An 18,599-nucleotide genomic window follows, 5' to 3' on the forward strand; every position below is an offset into this window, starting at 1 on the left:
TGCACTCTACTCTTCTCACACTATCCTCTTTTTCTGGACAATCTCATCCATTCCCATGGTTTCAACTGCTATCTATAAACTAATGATTCCTTATCTCTACCTTAGATCACTTTGGTGACTTCCAGAATCATATAGCCATCCAACCATCTATGAGATTTCTCCATGTGGATATCCAAAGACACTTCAAACTTAACATTAAAAAAAACTCACATACTTTCTTCTCCCCTCAAATCAGCTAGATGTTCCTCCTAAAGTCTCTATCTTGGCTGATGGTTCATTATCACCCTATCAAGACACCTGGTTATCATACTCTCATTCATTTCTAACTTATCAGTCTCAACGTCCCATGAATTCAACCTTTCAACTATTTTTAAAATCTGTCCATTCCCACTTTTCACCACTATTGCCTTAGGTTGGATCCCTCATAATCTCTTAGGTGGACTATAGCAATGGCCTCTTACATGTTCTTGGTGTTTTCAATCTTACTCCTTCCAATCAATCATTTATAATGTTGCCAAAATGATCTTTCCAATATGTAAATCTGATCACATTTCCCCCAAGCTGAAGTAATCCCTACAGCTCTTAAATAATTAATTGCTTAAAGAATCCATTTACTCACTCATTTAACAAATATTATTTACCACATAACGTATGATTTTAGGCATAGAGAAAATTATAGTAAATGAAAATATTTAGAGACTATGCAAAAAGGTAGATATTAAACAATCCCCTAAATAAATGTATGATTACAAATGTGACAAATGCAATGAGGAAAAATAACAAGTCACAAAGGAAGAAAAAGAGGAGACCTACTAGAGATTGTGAAGTTATATTATTTTTGAAAGAGTAACATCTCAGTGAGTTTAAAAAATGAGAAGTTGCTGAACAAAAAAGTAGTTTTGGTAGAGGGAACAGCATGTACAAGGGATGTAAAAGAAATGAAAGTAAGTCTATTTGGCAAGAGCTTAGTGAATGATGGGATAGTGGCCTGAGATGAGATTAGAGATACAGAAATCAAGTCATGTAGGTTTTGTAAGCCAAAGTATGGATTTGGGTTCTTTTGAAAGGCTATGGGAAGCAATTAAAACGTTTTAGGCAGATAAGTCACATGATTATATTTACATCTTAAAGTTTCACTCTGGCTGCCGGTAGAGAATAGATTACAGCCTGAGTGGATGTGAGAAGACTAGTAAAGGGATTATTCCATTAGTCTAGGAGAGACAATTGGTGGTGGGCAGTCTCTATTAACTTTTAGAAGTTATCTTTAGGTAGTGTGAGCCTGCAATGTGAAGTTCCTAGTACTTTAAAAGTTGTAATGCTGATGAACAAAAAGGTATGTAAAAACGCAGGGTTTAATTAATTAGATATATTTTCCACCATTAGAACATTTCTGCTCAGAGGTCTTATTACAAAGCTACATTTCTGATAGTCTACTACGGTGCAGCTTCTGCCAAAGTCACTCAATACTAACCTCTTACATAGCATCTCTACCTACATGACTAAAATGCATATCATACTTTACACAGCCAAAAAAGATAAAGAACCACCTGATTTCTACTTCCAAGCTACTCAACCCTAGTAAATGGCCTTCCCATTTACCCCACCCAGGCACTGATGTAAAAAATCTGGGAGTTAATCATAATTTTTCTCTTCCTCTCATATCCCATATCATATGTAAATTATCAACTTAAATTGAATATAATGTTCAATGTAATGCTATGAAAATTATTGTATGTGATTAACTAGAATATAAATCTGGCTATAAAATCTCTGATAGTGATATATTATTAAATCCATATATCCTTAGGAAAAAAAATCTTTTAATTATAGAGTAGTTATAAACAGTAGTCTAATATAGTAGGCTATAGTTGTGTTTTGCCTTAATTATTCTTCATTGTTTATACCTCTGTAATAAACATATAAAATAAAACATGCTTAATGCCTTAGTTTGCAAATTAATTTACCAATTCATTCATTCTTTCTTTCTAAAGAACAGAAAACCTTATAGTAATACAGGTCATCTCAGGTCCATAAGGAGTAATTTAAGATCAGAAATTCATCTCAGGTCCATAAGGAATAATTTTTTTTTTTTTTTGGATACACAGTCTCACTCTGCTGCCCAGGCTGGAGTGCAATGGCGCAATCTTGGCTCACTGTAACCTCCGCCTCCCAAATTCAAGCGATTCTCCTGCCTCAGCCTCCTGAGTAGCTGGGATTACAGGCGTGGGCCACCACGTCCAGCTAATTTTTGTTTTTAGTAGAGACAGGGTTTCACCATGTTGGCCAGGTTGGTCTCAAACTCCTGACCTCAGGTGATCTGCCTGCCTCGGCCTCCAAAAGTGCTGGGAATACAGGTGTGAACCACCACGCCTGGCCCCATAAGGAATAATTTAAGATCAGAAGTACAAAAGAAGTTTTCTAATTCACTTTAAAATTAGTTTCTGAATATTTCTCTAAGAATATAGTTTAAATTACGTCTATTTCACACCAAATAAGTACTACAGCAATATTTAATTTCTGCATTACTATTGACATACGAGTCATCTAACATGTAAACGTTCAGTCAACCAAATCTTACGGCTTTAGCGCTAATTTTAAAAAAAATGTTTTTGAAAGGAACATTTGTAAAATATATAAAGGCAATCATCTGCCTTTTTTTTTTTTTTTTTTTTTTAAAGAGATGGGGGTCTCACTCACCTAGGCTGGAGTGCAGTGGTACAATCATAGCTCACTGGATCCTTGAACTCCTGTGCTCTAGCAATCCTCCTGCCCTAGCCTCCCCATTAGCTGGGACTACAGGCATGCACCACCACACCCAGCTAATTAATTTTTTTTTTAAGAGACGGGGTCTCGCTATATTGACCAGGCTGGTCTCAAACTTCTGGGTTCAAGCAATTCTCCTTCCCCAGCCTCCCAAGTAGCTGGGATTACAGGCGTGTGCCACCACGTCCAGCTATCTGTCTTTTTAAATAGAGAAAGTGAATATCGTGTTAAGTCATTCTTAAAGACTTAACTAAGACTACTTATCATACTTTGTCACAATATACTTAAAATACTTCATTAAATTCTGAGGTGAGATAGTAAAACATTTGCACTAACACTAAATAGCCTTTTTAGTTTTTAAATAGTCTTCCTATCTCCAGCCTTTTCAGATGTCCCTTCATGTCAGAATGTCTTCCTCTACTAATCCTTCTCTGTGCTGTATTTGATCTGCTAGTAATAAAGCCTGATAAATAAGTAACCTGTTTATTTCATCAGGCTCTATTCAAGGCTTGGAGATTGATTCTATACCTTTCCCACGTTGAAAAGTACAAGTGGAAGTGGGAGCTTCTGATTGATAGCTTTTGAGCTTACCTCTGGGTTCCTAACTGTATTCTTTAGTTAAAGCTATCAGGAATTTGGCTACTAGATAAGTGAGACATACAACCAAGTATCATTACTAAAGCAATCTATTAATATAGAATATTACTGTGTTTAAATAACTAATCCTACATAAGCAACGAGGTAGTGTTAACCTCACACCCACAGTTCTACACGATTTTATGACAGATACCTAGAATTTAAAAAATGGATATAGTTTACATCCATTATAATTTTGTTATAGGGAGAGAGTTCAAAGTTGACATCAAGGGCCAAAGTGAGAAATTAGCTTACATAGAAAATAATCTGAATAGGCCAAAAAGACCTTTTATGTACAATACCACCTATTATAATTTGGTCCACAAAATACTGACTGTAAGACCATAATCAAAGTGAAATGCTACGAAAGGGTGAGAGAGCTTAGTTTATGCATTGCAATAAAGCTATGGATGGATGGGCATAGCGCATCTCCTGTTGCACGCACCCTGTTGCTCGTCAAGTGACATGGATCCGAGCTGTTTGTTAACCACAGAAGAAGGAGAATCTGAAACAAAAATGAGATTTCAACTTAAAAGTAAGCAGCAGAAAACTGCACAGCAATGTCATGATCATCTCTAAGCTTCAGAAACAAATGTATAAGGCTGGGGAATAGAAGTAAGTACTGTGGTGTGATTCCCAAGCAGTGAGTAAGCAGGGCCATGTGCTTAAGATATGTTATTCCAGGCAAGCATTTAGTAACTTTGAGAATGAGTTGAGAAACTATTCTTCCATTTCCATGCATACACCTTTTATCAAATTCATATACCAGAGGCACAAGGTGCAAGGTAGATATATTAGAAATGGGGTATCTAGTTCACTACATACAAGACTCCTTGCCCTTCTCAAACTCCCTCTCTAGCTCCTTAAGATGGTTTTCATCCTGCCTTGGAGGATTTGACGCATGAAATGAAATGCTCATTATACTTTGAGAGATGTTGTTTGCTGTACTGTGGGCTGAACAAGGAGCTAACATCAAGATATTATACAAAGAAAATGGTTTATAAGAAAAATATTTAATGAGGTAATTACCATTACAGAAACATGCATGACTTTAAAAACTCCACAGTATATTGTGCATATTAAAACTATACTATGTAAACGCTCAAGTTTCTTTAGCATTACCTGGTAGGGAAAGGAAAAGAGAGACAAAGAGAAGACTTAATGATCTGGGCTTTACACTTTCTACCTTGGCTTCAAATAGAACAGCTTTGTTCTTATCTTTTTAATATGCTGGGTTTCTATGTAAGAATTTATTTTATAAGTGGTTTCTACTGTTTGAAAAACACTGGTATTAAGGCAGGCAGCATAATAAAATGGAAAGAGCACTCATCAGAGGTTAGTAAGTTTTAATTCTAAACTTGACTCTGACAATAATTAGCAACATTTTTAGGCCCAAGCTTCTCCTTACTCTCTAATCAGTAACTAAATCCTGGGGATCTAGTAACCTAAGCAAGACACTGGGGAATAGGTGTTCCAGTAGGGCTACAGTAAAAGAGAAACATAGGTAATAAGCACAACTCTCCCCAACCAATAAGAATAATTCTCAGTTTCTAATATCCTGTGCTCTAGTTCTTAGCAAATGTTAACAAAATACTTTTGGCCAACACCAGTTTCTGCTCATAATGGCATATTTTTCCCAAAAAGTAGGTATTTTAAGATTGTCCTTAGCTGGATAGCTGAGATTAAAATATACCCTGGATTCACATTGATTTTATAGGATTTGATTGCTTGCATTTGTACATTTAAAAGTCTGAATCCTGCTAGTGGTACCATTTGAATCAACTTTAAATCTTCCATCTTCTAGTATCACCAGTTTGTTCATGTATTTTTCTCTCACTAGATTTTGACAAAACATGATCATTATTTGAATAATAGCTTTTACTTATCCTTACTTAACACCTCTTTTTCATCAGAAGTTAAATCTTTAGTACACAACAAATAAAGTGGGAACAATAGCATTTCAATCAGTTCCCTAATCTATTCGTGCTTTACTTTCTTAAGATGACTTCTCATTTATCCATTTCACAGCTGGATTCAACACTACCATCTATGTTGTTTTTAAAGGACAGATAAATTGGTCTTCAGAAAAAAAAATTAAACTCTTTAAAAAAAACAAGAAAAATGTGAACATAGTGAAATAAATATTAGAAAACTCTCCTAAAAATCTGTGAAAAATATTTTTCATCCATTTGGATTTGTTATACATTTCATTGTGCCCTCATTTAATAATTAAGAGCCATAAGAAAACTACAAACTCTCCAAGAAATCTTATCTTCAAATATTTAATTTTTCTAAAAAATACCATGAAATGTACAAATCTTGTTGAGACAAAATGCATCTTATTTTTAATAAAATTTAAGAATGAGTAAGTCATGGGAAAAAAACTATTGATGAAAGATCTAGAATGCTGTTATCTCTACAAAACTATATTTTCAAACTCTTGAAGTATTTAAAATATTAAAGCTATGTTAAGACAGAAAGTATTAAACTAAAAGAGTTTCCTTTTTGGTTTTAGTCTGCCACAGATATTGTGTATTTCTGAGGCATTTGCTGTTCCTCCCATCTTGAAGATTTATTTTATGAAGAAATCCTTCCTGGTCACTGCTTTCATTCTATTTGTAATCTTGGGAACACACAACTCCTTTGGGAAGGATTATTTTCCTATCATATGAACATTTTAAGTGACATGTTTTTTTAACCACTATTCATAAATACAATACCTATAACTCCTATCTTACATAAATATTTTCAAATATTAACATAATAACCATTAGAATAGCTAATATTTTAAAAAGTAGTTACTAGTTTAAGCTGACTGCCTCAGTTACTGGCATATTCTACTCTACCTCTCTGGGAAATACCTTCTAGAGAATACAATCACAAAATAAAAACCTGAATATATGGTCCAATGGTAGTTTATTGTAACATGTAATATGGTTGGTCAGCTTATTTGAAGTGTTTAGAATTGTAACTTTTTTTTAAGGTAAAGATACACTTTAAGCAAAAGCTCTCTCAGTACTAAGCTCAGCATGTCTCATGGTCAATTACTGTGTATTTCCAAAATATGTGTGGTTTGGTCTTGAGAAAATTCTTTAGCCCCTTGACACCAGAATTATCTCAACTGTAGAAAAAATAGACAATTATAGTCTAACAGGTAAATCACAAAGATTCTTCGGCCACACTTTCTGGGTTCAAATGTGGTTTTTCTACTCAGTAATATTGTAACCCTGGGCAAGTTATTTAACTTGTCTAAGTCTCAGTTTCTCCATCTGTAAAATGAGGATAATCACAGTATCTACTACATAATGTTCTTCTGAAGATGTAATGAGATAATCCATGTAAAATATTCAGACAGCACATAGGAATGGGTCATTTAATGTTATCATTACTTGCCTATTTTTCAGACATATAGTATTGAATGAAAAAAAAAGGGTACAAAGCTGTTCTGAAACATCTGGAGCGTATTATTACGTTTAAACTTCTAAAAGACTCATCATTGTTTTGCTTTGGACTCTGTCATTCAAGGTAGTTAAGAACTGCTGGCAGAACTAGACTAATATCATATCTAATTTATTAACTATTTATAAACATCAAACACATAGATCCAATGCATCCATCTGAGAAGTGCTGCCATGTGACTGTCATTATGGACACTGTGGGAAATCTGGTGTTGTTTAGAGCCTGCTTGCACAGGATCGGGTAAGTGCTGATTTTTTCCAATATGGCTCAGTTTTGAAAAGCCCTTTTTCAAAAATAATCACCAATGTTTTATACCCTTTTGGGGTATAAAAATTACTCTTTTCCAATTGGTAAAACCGTGCCATAAAGTGAAAAAGCAGTTCCTACCTGACCCTCTCTAGGCTGGCTCCATGCTCCAGTGGGGCTCTGTGGTGGTTAGGTCAGTACCAGCAGACTCCACAGGGTGCTGTCACTCTGAGCAGGAGCCAGCAACCCATGACTTCAGGGGACCTGAAATGGAAACAAAGAGTTGGGCTTAAAATCAGCCATATGCTGAATGCCTCTGCCACACCTGTTTAGGGCATTCATCTGATAAATGTACATACAGCTCATTCAAAACCCTGAATGCTATCAACCTTATGGGGCCTTTATATGAGGACATTTTTAAGTAGTAAACAACATACTACAATTAAGATAGTACATTCTTGGCTGGGCGTGGTGGTTCACACCTGTAATCCCAGCACTTTGGGAGGCCGAGGCGGGCGGATCACAAGGTCAGGAGATCAAGACCATCCTGGCTGACACGGTGAAACCCCATCTCTACTAAAAATACAAAAAATTAGCCGGGCATAGTGGCACGTGCCTGTAATCCCAGCTACTCAGGAGGCTGAGGCAAGAGAATCACTTGAACCCGGGAGGTGGAGGTTGCAGTGAGCCAAGATAGCACCACTGCACTCCAGCTTGGGCAACAGAGCGAGACTCCATCTCAAAAAAAAGAGAGTACATTATTATGTGTACTGCTCTCCTCAGGTAGGTAACTTTATATATACTATATTGTCTTAACCCATCCTTACATGGTCTCTGTAAATTACAGCAAGCTACACTATCTAAATAAATCAATAATTGGGAAACTGAGGCATAAAGCAGTCAAATGACCTGCCCAAGGTCATCTAGTCATAAAGCCAGGGACAAGAGTTCAGCCAATCTAATTCCCAGGCACTGATGTGATAAAGGCAAATTCATTTCTTTTTGGTTAAAAAAAATTGCTAAGGATTTTATGAGTTCCTGCATATTTCCTAAAAGTCTAGAAAACAAGTTATGGTGTATTTCCTAAATGAGTTGTGGTGTATTTCCTATTAGTCTAGAAAAGATATACTTTTAAAAGACTAACAAGTAAAAATATTTTTAAATGATACATTCTAATTTTTTAAAACCATATTTTTGGAAATTAGTTCTAAAGAATTATCATTTACAGATGTCAAAAATTCTTTTAAAGCACTGATTTTCAAACTGGGCTTCAGGGAGCAGAGGAGCTTTAGGGGTAGCAGGAGGAGCAAGCAGGTGGGTAGTCGCTCCTTGTTTCATGTTTAAGTCCCAACAGTGCTACTTTTATATACTTTCTATTGGAATTTCCACTAAGACTGATGACAAAGAGTGAACAACCAAAAATAAATAAAAAACCACTGTTTAACATCTTCTAACACCTATTTTATATAGCTCATTTTAAACAGTTTGAAATTTAAGGTGATATCATTTGGTGCCTTAGAATGGTGTTTTAGTCTTCAATTGCCAAGAAATATCAGCAACTAAATAGATAACATTCCATCTGGGATTATCCTAAACCAGCATCAGGCCCCTTCCCAGTTGATCCCACTAAAAATGTAGGTGATTATTTTTACAAAGTGGTTTCAAGGTTTGATCTCACTTTCCTACAGGAATTAGGTATTACTGATTTCACAAAATATTCCCATGAGTTCTATATATTTTGAAAAGAGAATAAAATGGTTGCCAAACAATGTAATTCAGAAATTCTTTCTATACTTTTAAAAATTTCTTGGTTTCCAAATCATAGTAATGTCTCCTTTGAACATCTTATAGCTAAAACACTTAAATAGGTGAGAAGACAACAGAAATATGTTTTACTGGCACTATCACCACTAATTGATACTCTAAAGATATCAAAGTGTAAAGGAAAAATACGCTTCTTACATTTGAGAAATGCACATTCTTCTATCATTAATAAATAAAATCTAGGAGGCTAATTTTGGTGCTTTCTGTATGGGTAGATAGTAGTAACATCTATCATAAAAGAATGAATCAATTAATGTCCATATACAAAACTGCATTTAATTATTATGTATAAGATAAAGTTTTATAATTGTTACTCAATTAAAACCTACCCTCCTGCTGAATTTCATAAATTTAATTTCTATTGTTGCCAAACTAGATATTTAATTAGAAAACACTTAGAGTTGGAAAGACAGCATCTTACTTCACAGAAACCATACATTCACTCTAAAGCTTTCTGATTCCAAAAAGAGCTTGCTTCAATTCAAATTCGTGAACTAGTTACAAAAGATTAGTGAATCTCAAAATATTTTTCCAACATCTACAATGTATACTTCTTTCCTGTTAGTTTTGTTTTATACTCAAGATCATTTTAATACTAAGTCTGTAATCTGCTAAATTTTAGTATTTTAAAAATAATTATATATGTAGGGACACTTTATTTTTCTTTTTATTGACTTTTAGGTTTCATGATTTTTTAACCTTCAAAACATGTTTGCTAGAGGTTTATATACAGCAAAAAAAATCAAAAATGTTTTATTATTAAATGTCATTATTGTAATCTGTTAAATTTTCTTGTTAATTGTTAAAGTATGGGAAAATATTTCCCCACAGGAAAAAAAAAATCTGAGGCCTCTGCCTGATACTCCCTCTATTAATACAACACTGAATTAAAAGTCAAGTTTATGGTTTATCCCAAACATCATATCTATATTACAATGACTTAAATTTATTTAATTTTACCACATATAAAATGTGCTTTTGTTATCACAGCACTTACTAGAACAGATATTTATAAAGTGGAGTTTGTCCAATTCTACCAATATATAAATTAGTTCCAAATAATCAAATTAGAACTCTCAAAGCCCAAACTCATCACTCTTTAGGGTAGCAGAAGAAAGCATATCAAACAAAGCATTATAAACTCATTAGTATGAGAACCTAGACATTCTTGTTCCTAAATAACTTATTACACCTACTATAGTATTTATATAATACTATAAGATTTACAGTATCTATTACCCATCTTGAAATAACTAAGTTGACAAATTATTTTGTGCTATTAATATATCTTTCATTAATTCTTTTAACAACTGTTTATTGAGCATCATGAACTTTCTGGTCATAAGATGACAGGGCATTAAAACACTCAGTGAGAAAAAAAAGAGTGACAATTTTTACTATTTTATCACAGTTTTATAGCATAATAAGAACATGAGACTGTGGAGTACTTTTGCTGCCCTACATATCAGACAGTTGATTATGTATAGAGGAATAAGAAAGCAACTATTGAAAATTTTCAAATAATCACAGAAGGAAATAATTTAGTCAGCATGCTAGTATGGCCAAATAATACTATAATTCTAAAATCTAGCATTACTAGGTTTTAGGAATATTGGCTAACATTCAAAGAGGAAGAAGAAGAAGAGCTAGGAGCCATAAAGCATAGATTCATTTCAGCATATGCGAACTTTCAATAGAAAGATCAATGCAGGCTCTAAATTCACTAATTATTCAAAAAGAAGTCATCAGCTCTAAAAGTAATAAATATTTGCCCCTCTCCAAATACACTAAAACTTTTAAAATTGATTATTTTATATTCATCTCTCTGGCAGATGCTGCTGCCAATCTGTCCCCCTAACACATGATGTTGAATACCACCATATGCAAGGAAGGGAGGGGTAAGCTGCAAGCGCATTAGCTCTCTTTTTGAATGGGAAAAGGGAAGCACCTTATTACACAGTAGCAGTATTAAAAAACAATTCTATCAGCTGCTTAAGGACACTTGACATTAATAACCTGAAGGATGAGGGTCCTGTGAAGAGCCCTCATGAGAAGACTGATCAGAAGTGGAAGGCTGTTGCTGGGTATGTGCAGCTAGCTCTTGCTGCCTCTGCTGCTCAGCCTTCTTAAGCCTCAGTTGTTGCAGGCGCTTACGAAGCAAAGCTATCTCAGGGCCCCTTAAAAATTCTGACACAAATAGGAAAAGAAAGGTGAAAAGACAGTAATAAAATAGAAAATAATAAGAATTTGATTATACATTAAAAAAGAAGAAGGATATAAACAAAACATATGTCTCATAGAGGAATACTATAAACAAATTACTGATAAAAAAGAAATTACTGGTCATTAAATTATGAGACGAACCATACATACACAACCAAATGCTTCTATTTAACTACAATGAATTAGATACATGTATTTCTCTAGGAATATTTAAGTAATTAAACCAAATGGAAATAAAAAGTCCTCCATAAGCAAAAGATTTCAAAATGAACATACAACAAAATTATACTAGGAAAGGAACAAAAATTGAAAAAAAATCATTTAAATTATCTGATTTATACACAAAAATTTAAGCTGCTTCATTAATTTCAATCAAATAACAAAACTCAATTAAAATGATAAAAACTTATGCATTTAGAAACAACTCAGAATTCATTAAGAGCTCTAAAAAAGTGAAAGTTACAGATTCTTCAGCTAACTATTTCATGTTAGAATTGTCATTTAAAAAAATTTTTTCTTTTAAGTTCAAAAAGATTTACATAATCAGTATTTTCATAACCTTTATCTGAAGTGATCACAGATGAAAAGTAGAAACACAACATTAAATTCTGCAAAGAGATATTTACTGAATGTCTTCTATATATGAGGCATCGTTTTAGGCTCTAGGGATAAATAAAATATTGAACAAAACAGTCCTTATTCTTGTGAAGTTAATGTTCTGAGAGAAAAACATTTGAGAATACACAAGCACACATGATGTTGAACATATGTGTCTGTGTCACGTGGGGATAACTGCTATGAATTAAATTGGCAGGGTAAGGTAAAGGGGATAGTGAATAGTGACGGCAGGGCAAGGGTTATTTTATATATGGCAACTCAGGAAAGCTTCTCTCATAAGGCACCACTTGAACAAACACCTCAAGGAAATAAGCGAGTAAACCACATGGATACCTGGAGGAAGAGTGTTCCAGGTGGAGAAAAGAGCAAGTGCAAATACTCAGGGGGAAAGCGTATAGGAATGTATAATACATTTTAAAGGTAAAAGCAGTAGAATTTGCTGACAGTTTGGATGTAGAGTGATCCCAAAGTTTTTGGCCTAGGTAACAGGAAAAACAAGTAACCATTTATTACGGTAGGGAACAATGGAGGAATAAGTAGTGTTGGGGGAAAGAATGAATAGACATCCAAGTGGAGAAATTAGGTAGGGACTGAATATAAAAGTCTACAATTCAGAGATATAAATTTGGATGTCACTTTAAGCCCCCTAAAGAGTAAGGGATGACACAGAAGAGGTCTAAGAACTGAATCTTGAGGCAGTCAAATGTTTAAGAGGAAAAAGAACCTCTAGAAAGAGTAAGAAGGAAAAGCCAGAGAGAGATAGCTGGAGAACTGAATGATCAGAGCTCTATAGGCTAAGTCATGAAATTGTGTCAAAAAGGATGGAGTAAGCAGTTGTGTCAACTGCTGCTAGTATACTAAAAAAGATACTAAGGGCTAATCACTGGATTTTGTACGATGGAAGTCATTGATGACCTCGACAAGAGCTATTTTAGTTAAATAATAAGGACCAAAATCTGATAGCAGCAGGTTTAAGAGAAAGGGGAGATGATGAAGTAGAGACACAAAGTATATATATTCTTTGTACAACTCTTGCTATTAGTGGAGAACAGATAAATTGGATAATCATTGTCAGGGTTATAAAGAATCAAGGGAAGGCAGGAAGGGCACCGTGGCTCACACCTGTAATCCCAGCACTTTGGGAGACCAAGACGAGAGGATCACTTTGAGCTCAGGAGTTTGAAACCAGCCTGGACAACACAGTGAGATCCTGTTTCCACAAAAAATCAAAATTAGCCAGGCATGGTGATGCACACTTGTGGTCCCTCAGGAGGCTGAGGTAGGAGGATCACTTGAGACAGGGAGGTCAAGGCAGCAGTAAGCCACAACTGCACCATTGCACCCAGCCTGGGCAACAGAGCAAGGCCCACCAAAAAATAATAATAGTAATAATCAAGAGAAGTTTGTGGTTTTAGTTTGGGAGCTAATATACACATCTGTATTCTGATGGAGAATGTTTAACTGAAGGAGAGAGAAAGATGATGCTTAAAAAAAGTGGAAAACCACAGGAATGATGTCCCTGAGTAAACCAAGGGAGATAAGTTCCAGTGTATCAGAGGAGGAACTGGTTTTGAATAGGTGCGTAAAAACCTCATTAATTATAATCAAAGGGAGGCAGAAAATATGCACAGAGATGTCAATAGTTAGATTTGGTGGTAGGAGCATAGAGAATTTCTGACACTAGCATGAAATTACACAAACTACCAAATAAACTTTCAGCCTCTCCAGATACTAAGAGTAAAAAATTTGGTTTACTGTTTCAGAAATCAATAATGCCAGGTACTATTTTCTTGTTACAATGATTTCTATTTATAAAGCATTTTATTCAATTACCCAATTGGTAGTTAAGATTTAATAACTCATAATATCATACTCACTCACTGTTAGTTCTTCCTAGAAAATGATCCAGTACCAATAGGATAGTATTCATTGACAAACAAATGGTGATGCTCAGTGGCACAGTGCTTTCTTTTCAGGTATGTACAGACACCTTATTTATAACAGTAATGCTTTTAGCAATATAAAATAGGCATTATTATACAGCCATAAAGTTTGTCACTTCACACTTCAAAAGAAATCTACAAGAGAGAGGCCATATATGTCAAATTTTGCTAAAAAAGCAGAAAAATTGCTAAAAAAGCAGAAAAATACCATCAATTTCATCGGAGTGTCAACCCTCTCTACTGAGTTATCAAATGTTTTATGAAGACATAAATCTCCATCCCAGAACCCACTTGGTGAAGTGGCAAACAGCAAGATCTCAGTACATGTAGTGATGCTCTAAAACTTGAAAAAAATCAAGATTTAGTTGTGATAATCTTATGAAACATTTATTCAATATTTCCAGTGCTTTTTAAATAAGAATTTATCTGCTTCGAAAGCTGCTTGTATGGTGGCTTTTTTCTCCTTAGATTAAAAACAAAATCAGGCTCAGAAGAGAAGTCACCACATAGCTGTTAACTAGGAAAAACAAGTATTGAATTAAAAAATTCAATCAGACATACCAGACTAAGTAACAGTTCTGCTAGCAGCTTGAAATTTTAAAGCAGTTAACATACACACATATTACATCCTTTAAAAAGAGATACACACACATACATAATTTGTAAATGTAGATAAATGCTTAGAGAATTAGCTTTTGTCAACATGAGCCAAACTGAAAATTGAATACCATAAATACCTCGGGTTGAATTTTAAAAACAATGATGACAAAAATTCAACAAGATATTATAAACTGCTACAGGAAAATTGTACTTTGTCATCTCCTCAAACTACAAACCTTATTCTTGTTTTCTTCTGAAAGATTACAGGTTATTCTCCTAATGACTTAATTCCACTGAGACAGAAGAACAACAAAAACAGCTACAGTTGACCCAGCAAAGGTCCACTTGGTTCTAACCTCACATCCTGCCTCTACAAGACATACAGTATTTTTGCCCTGGACTCTGGATCATTTTTATATCTAATTTGGTGGCACTTTATCTGCCTGCTATAAATCTGTCTTCTAGTCCCAACTTATTTCTTGTCCTGGTAATGATCCTTGTGCATTTTTTCTCCTGGGACTGGTCACTTCTTGACTGACCTCCATGTTTCTCTGTTCTCTTCTTTGGTTTCCCCAAAAATGGCCATCAATCTAATATTTCCACTTGTTTCTTTCTTTTTTTTTTTTTTATGAGACAGAGGCTCACTCTGTTGCCCAGGCTGGAGTGCAGTGGAGTGATCTCGGCTCACTGCAACCTCTGCCTACTGGGTTCATGCAGTTCTCCTGCCTCAGCCTCCAAAGTAGCTGGGATTACAGGCACGTGCCACCACGCACAACAAATTTATTTTGGTAGAAATGGAGTTTCACCATGCTGTCCAGGCTGGTCTCAAACTCCTGACCTCAGGTAATCCACCTACCTCGGCCTCCCAAAGTGCTGGGATTACAGGCATGAGCTACCACACCTGGCGTCTCCACTTGTTTCTAACCTATCAATGGTCTATATCTATCTGACTAGACTAGACTAGACCTTTATCCTATTTAAGGAAGCTATAATTTGGATTTGGGGCTTTGAAAGGTTTGCTTTGATATGATGCACAACAGAGTTCTTCTCTAGCAATTTTTCTACAGAGCTCAATTTACCTATAATAATTCTACATAGGCCAAAATAAATTTGTAAAATTCCTGTTTATGACTAAATAAGCAAGAATCCACACACAGACCACATCATATATTATCTTTAAAAAATTCTGGGTCAGGCGCAGTGGCTCACGCCTGTAATCCCAGCAGTTTCGGAGGCGGAAGCGGGTGGATCACAAGATCAGGAGATCAAGACCATCCTGGCCAACATGGTGAAATCTCGTCTCCACTAAAATACAAAAAAAAATTAGCCGGGCATGGTAGTATGCGCCTGTAGTCCCAGTTACTCAGAAGGCTGAGGCAGAGGAATCACTTGAACCTGGGGGGCAGAAGTTGCAGTGAGCCGAGGTCACGCCACTGCACTCCAGCCTGGTGACAGAGCAAGACTCCACTTCAAAAAAAAAAAAATTCTGATGGTCTGAGTAGCCTATTTAATTAAAAACCCAGAGCAAGGAAGCTTTAAGTGATTCACTTCTCAATAAGAGCCGTAAAGGTGAATTTTATATATACTGATATCCCCATCCAATTCAAAGTTACCACCTTCTCTAAATCATATTCTTTAAATAGGTTAAAATGAAACCAAAGAAAAAAATTAAATAGCACACTTGGAAAAATGCCTCACTTAATGCTCTTTCATTATGAAAAGATTCTTAACATGAGAATAATTCACAAATCATGAACTAAATGAAAACATTTCCAGGCTTAACTTAAGAAATAACTGAAAGAGATGTCTGATAGGCCTTACTGAGAAGAGAAGAAAATATTCACAGTTATTTTGAAATTTTTTTATAAATAAAATTATGAAGATTTCATTTTAACCTATACAGTTTTAGCTCATGGTCGTATCTTTCTCATCTTTAAATATATAATTTTATAATCACATTTTTAAAAGCAGTCTTTTGTTAAATGTTCAAGAAAAGAAGATATACAAAAATCAAAATATCTTCAAATTCTGGCGAGGTATATAGAACATGGTTTCAAATGGTCTGACATATGAATTAAAATAAAATTCAAGAATACAAAGGGTAAAGCAAAAAAAAAAAATCTATCAACTGATTTTAAATTCCATTTCAGTCTACTTACCTTCCTAATTTAGCTACAAAACTCCAAAGCCAACACTGTGACCCCTCTAGATTTACCATTCTTCAGAGCATTCATTTTACATATTCAACTCACTCACAGCTTCAATTATTTTCTTTTTTTTTTTTTTTTTTTTTTTTTTGGAGTCTCGCTCTGTCACCCAGGCTGGAGTGCAGTGGCGCGATCTCGGCTCACTGCAAGCTCCGCCTCCCAGGTTCACGCCATTCTCCTGCCTCAGCCTCTCCGAGTAGCTGGGACTACAGGCGCCCGCCACCACGCCCGGCTAATTTTTTGTATTTTTAGTAGAGACGGGGTTTCACCGTGGTCTCCATCTCCTGACCTCGTGATCCGCCCGCCTCGGCCTCCCAAAGTGCTGGGATTACAAGCGTGAGCCACCGCGCCCGGCCTAATTAATTATTTTCATACCCATATTCACCCATATATATATGAGTGAAAAAGGACAAACAGAAATATATATATATATAAAATCACACAATTTTTTAAAGTATTTCTGTAAGTTACCTTAAAATGTCTTCAGAACAACCTAAGAAAAATTATCTACTCAGTCCTATGTGGTCTAGACAGTCAAAGGCAAACAATGGATCCAAAATGATAGATGGTTAGACGGCTAATCACAGCATCTCTCTTCTAGGTGTTACCAAATTTTGGAAACTTAATGGAAACAGCCAGAGTAAATGACTGGGGCTAAAAGTATAACCTAAAGACTAAAATAAAGATAAATATACCCTATCTAGTCTATATCAGCTTAAAGATAACAAAATGTCTCATCACACTTTTAATCGTATCTTTACAGGGTGAATATTGTGGGGAAAAAAGATGCTTACTCAGAGACAACAAGATAGACAATATCCTGTCTTCGTGAGAGCTTATTATAGTAAAAGAAATGTTATAAACAATCAAAAGTGAAAAAAATTATAAATTTATATAATTGCTTTTCAGAAAATAAACAGGGTTATATAAAAGAGAATAAAATTTCAGCAAGAAGAAAAAGGAAAGAGGACTTTACCTAGGGTAGTTATGAAAGACCTGTCTTATATGGCATTTGAGTTGAGACTCAAGGAAAAGGAAGTTGGCCAAGTGAAAAGCCAGGACAAGGGCATCCCAAACGTACAGAGAATAACACTAAGAACAAAGTGTAAGAAGGAAAGAAGGAAAGAAAAGAAAAGACAGGAAAGAGAGAAAGATGGGAAAGGAGAAAAAGGAGAAACAGGAGAAGGAAAGAAGGGAGGGAGGGAGGGAGGGAGGGAAGGAAGGAAGGAAGGATGGAAGGAGGGGGGGAAGAAGGGAAGGGAGGGAGGGAAGGAAGAAGGGAGGGAGGGAGGAAGGAAGAGAAAAGGAAAGAGAAAGAAAAAGAAAAAAAGAGAAAGAAAGAAAGAAAGAAAGAAAGAAAGAAAGAAAGAAAGAAAGAAAGAAAAGAAAGGAAGGAAGGAAGGAAGGAGGGAAGAAGGGAAGAGAGGGAGGGAAGGAGAAAGGGAGGGAGGGAGGGAGGAAAGAAGGAAGGAAGGAAGGAAGAGAAAAGGAAAGAAAGAAAAAGAAAGAAAGAAAGAAAGAAAGAAAGAAAGGAAGAGAGAAGAGAAGAGAAGAGAAGAGAAGAGAAGAGAAGAGAAGAGAAGAGAGAAAAGAAAGAAAAGAAAATGGCAGGGCGCGGTGGCTCACGCCTGTAACCCAGCACTTTGGGAGGCCGAGGAGGGAGGATCACAAGGTCAGGAGATTGAGACCATCCTGGCTAACACGGTGAAACCCCGTCTCTACTAAAAGTACAAAAAATTAGCCGGGCATGGTGGCGGGCGCCTGTACTCCCAGCTACTTGGGAGGTTGAGGCAGGAGAATGGCATGAACCCAGGAGGCAGAGCTTGCAGTAAGCCGAGATTGCGCCACTGCACTCTAGCCTGGGCAACAGTGCAAGACTCTGTCTGAAAAGAAAAAAAAGAAAGAAATAAGGAAGGAAGGAGAAAAGAAAAGAAGAAAGAAAAGAGAAAGAGAGAGAGAGAGAGAGAGAAAGAAAGCAAGTAGGAGGAAGGGAGGGAGTGGGAGGAAGGGAGGGAGTGGGAGGAAGGGGGGGAGGGGGTGGGGTGGGGTGGGGCGGGGCAGGGCAGGGCAGAATTTGGCA

The 18,599-nt window shown here is 35.8% G+C and overlaps 1 protein-coding gene across 6 annotated transcripts in view; it reads right to left on the bottom strand.

Moving 5' to 3' along the window:
* Nucleotides 1–18,599, bottom strand: part of DCAF6 (DDB1 and CUL4 associated factor 6) — a 139,272-nt gene that overhangs the window by 47,722 nt on the left and 72,951 nt on the right. For 3 of the 6 annotated variants that reach the window (XM_030824020.1, XM_030824022.1, XM_030824023.1), the window contains exon 11: nucleotides 3,845–3,904. The exons of 2 other annotated variants lie outside the window; for them this stretch is intronic. In XM_030824020.1, coding sequence (XP_030679880.1) covers nucleotides 3,845–3,904 — 60 coding nt within the window. Of the gene's footprint in view, nucleotides 1–3,844; nucleotides 3,905–10,944; nucleotides 11,116–18,599 lie in introns of all 6 variants that reach the window. One more of the 6 variants, XM_030824025.1, reaches the window with a different exon arrangement.

The sequence above is a fragment of the Nomascus leucogenys genome, chromosome 12, assembly GCF_006542625.1.
Source record: "Nomascus leucogenys isolate Asia chromosome 12, Asia_NLE_v1, whole genome shotgun sequence".
In the NCBI taxonomy this organism is placed as follows: Eukaryota; Metazoa; Chordata; class Mammalia; order Primates; family Hylobatidae; genus Nomascus; species Nomascus leucogenys.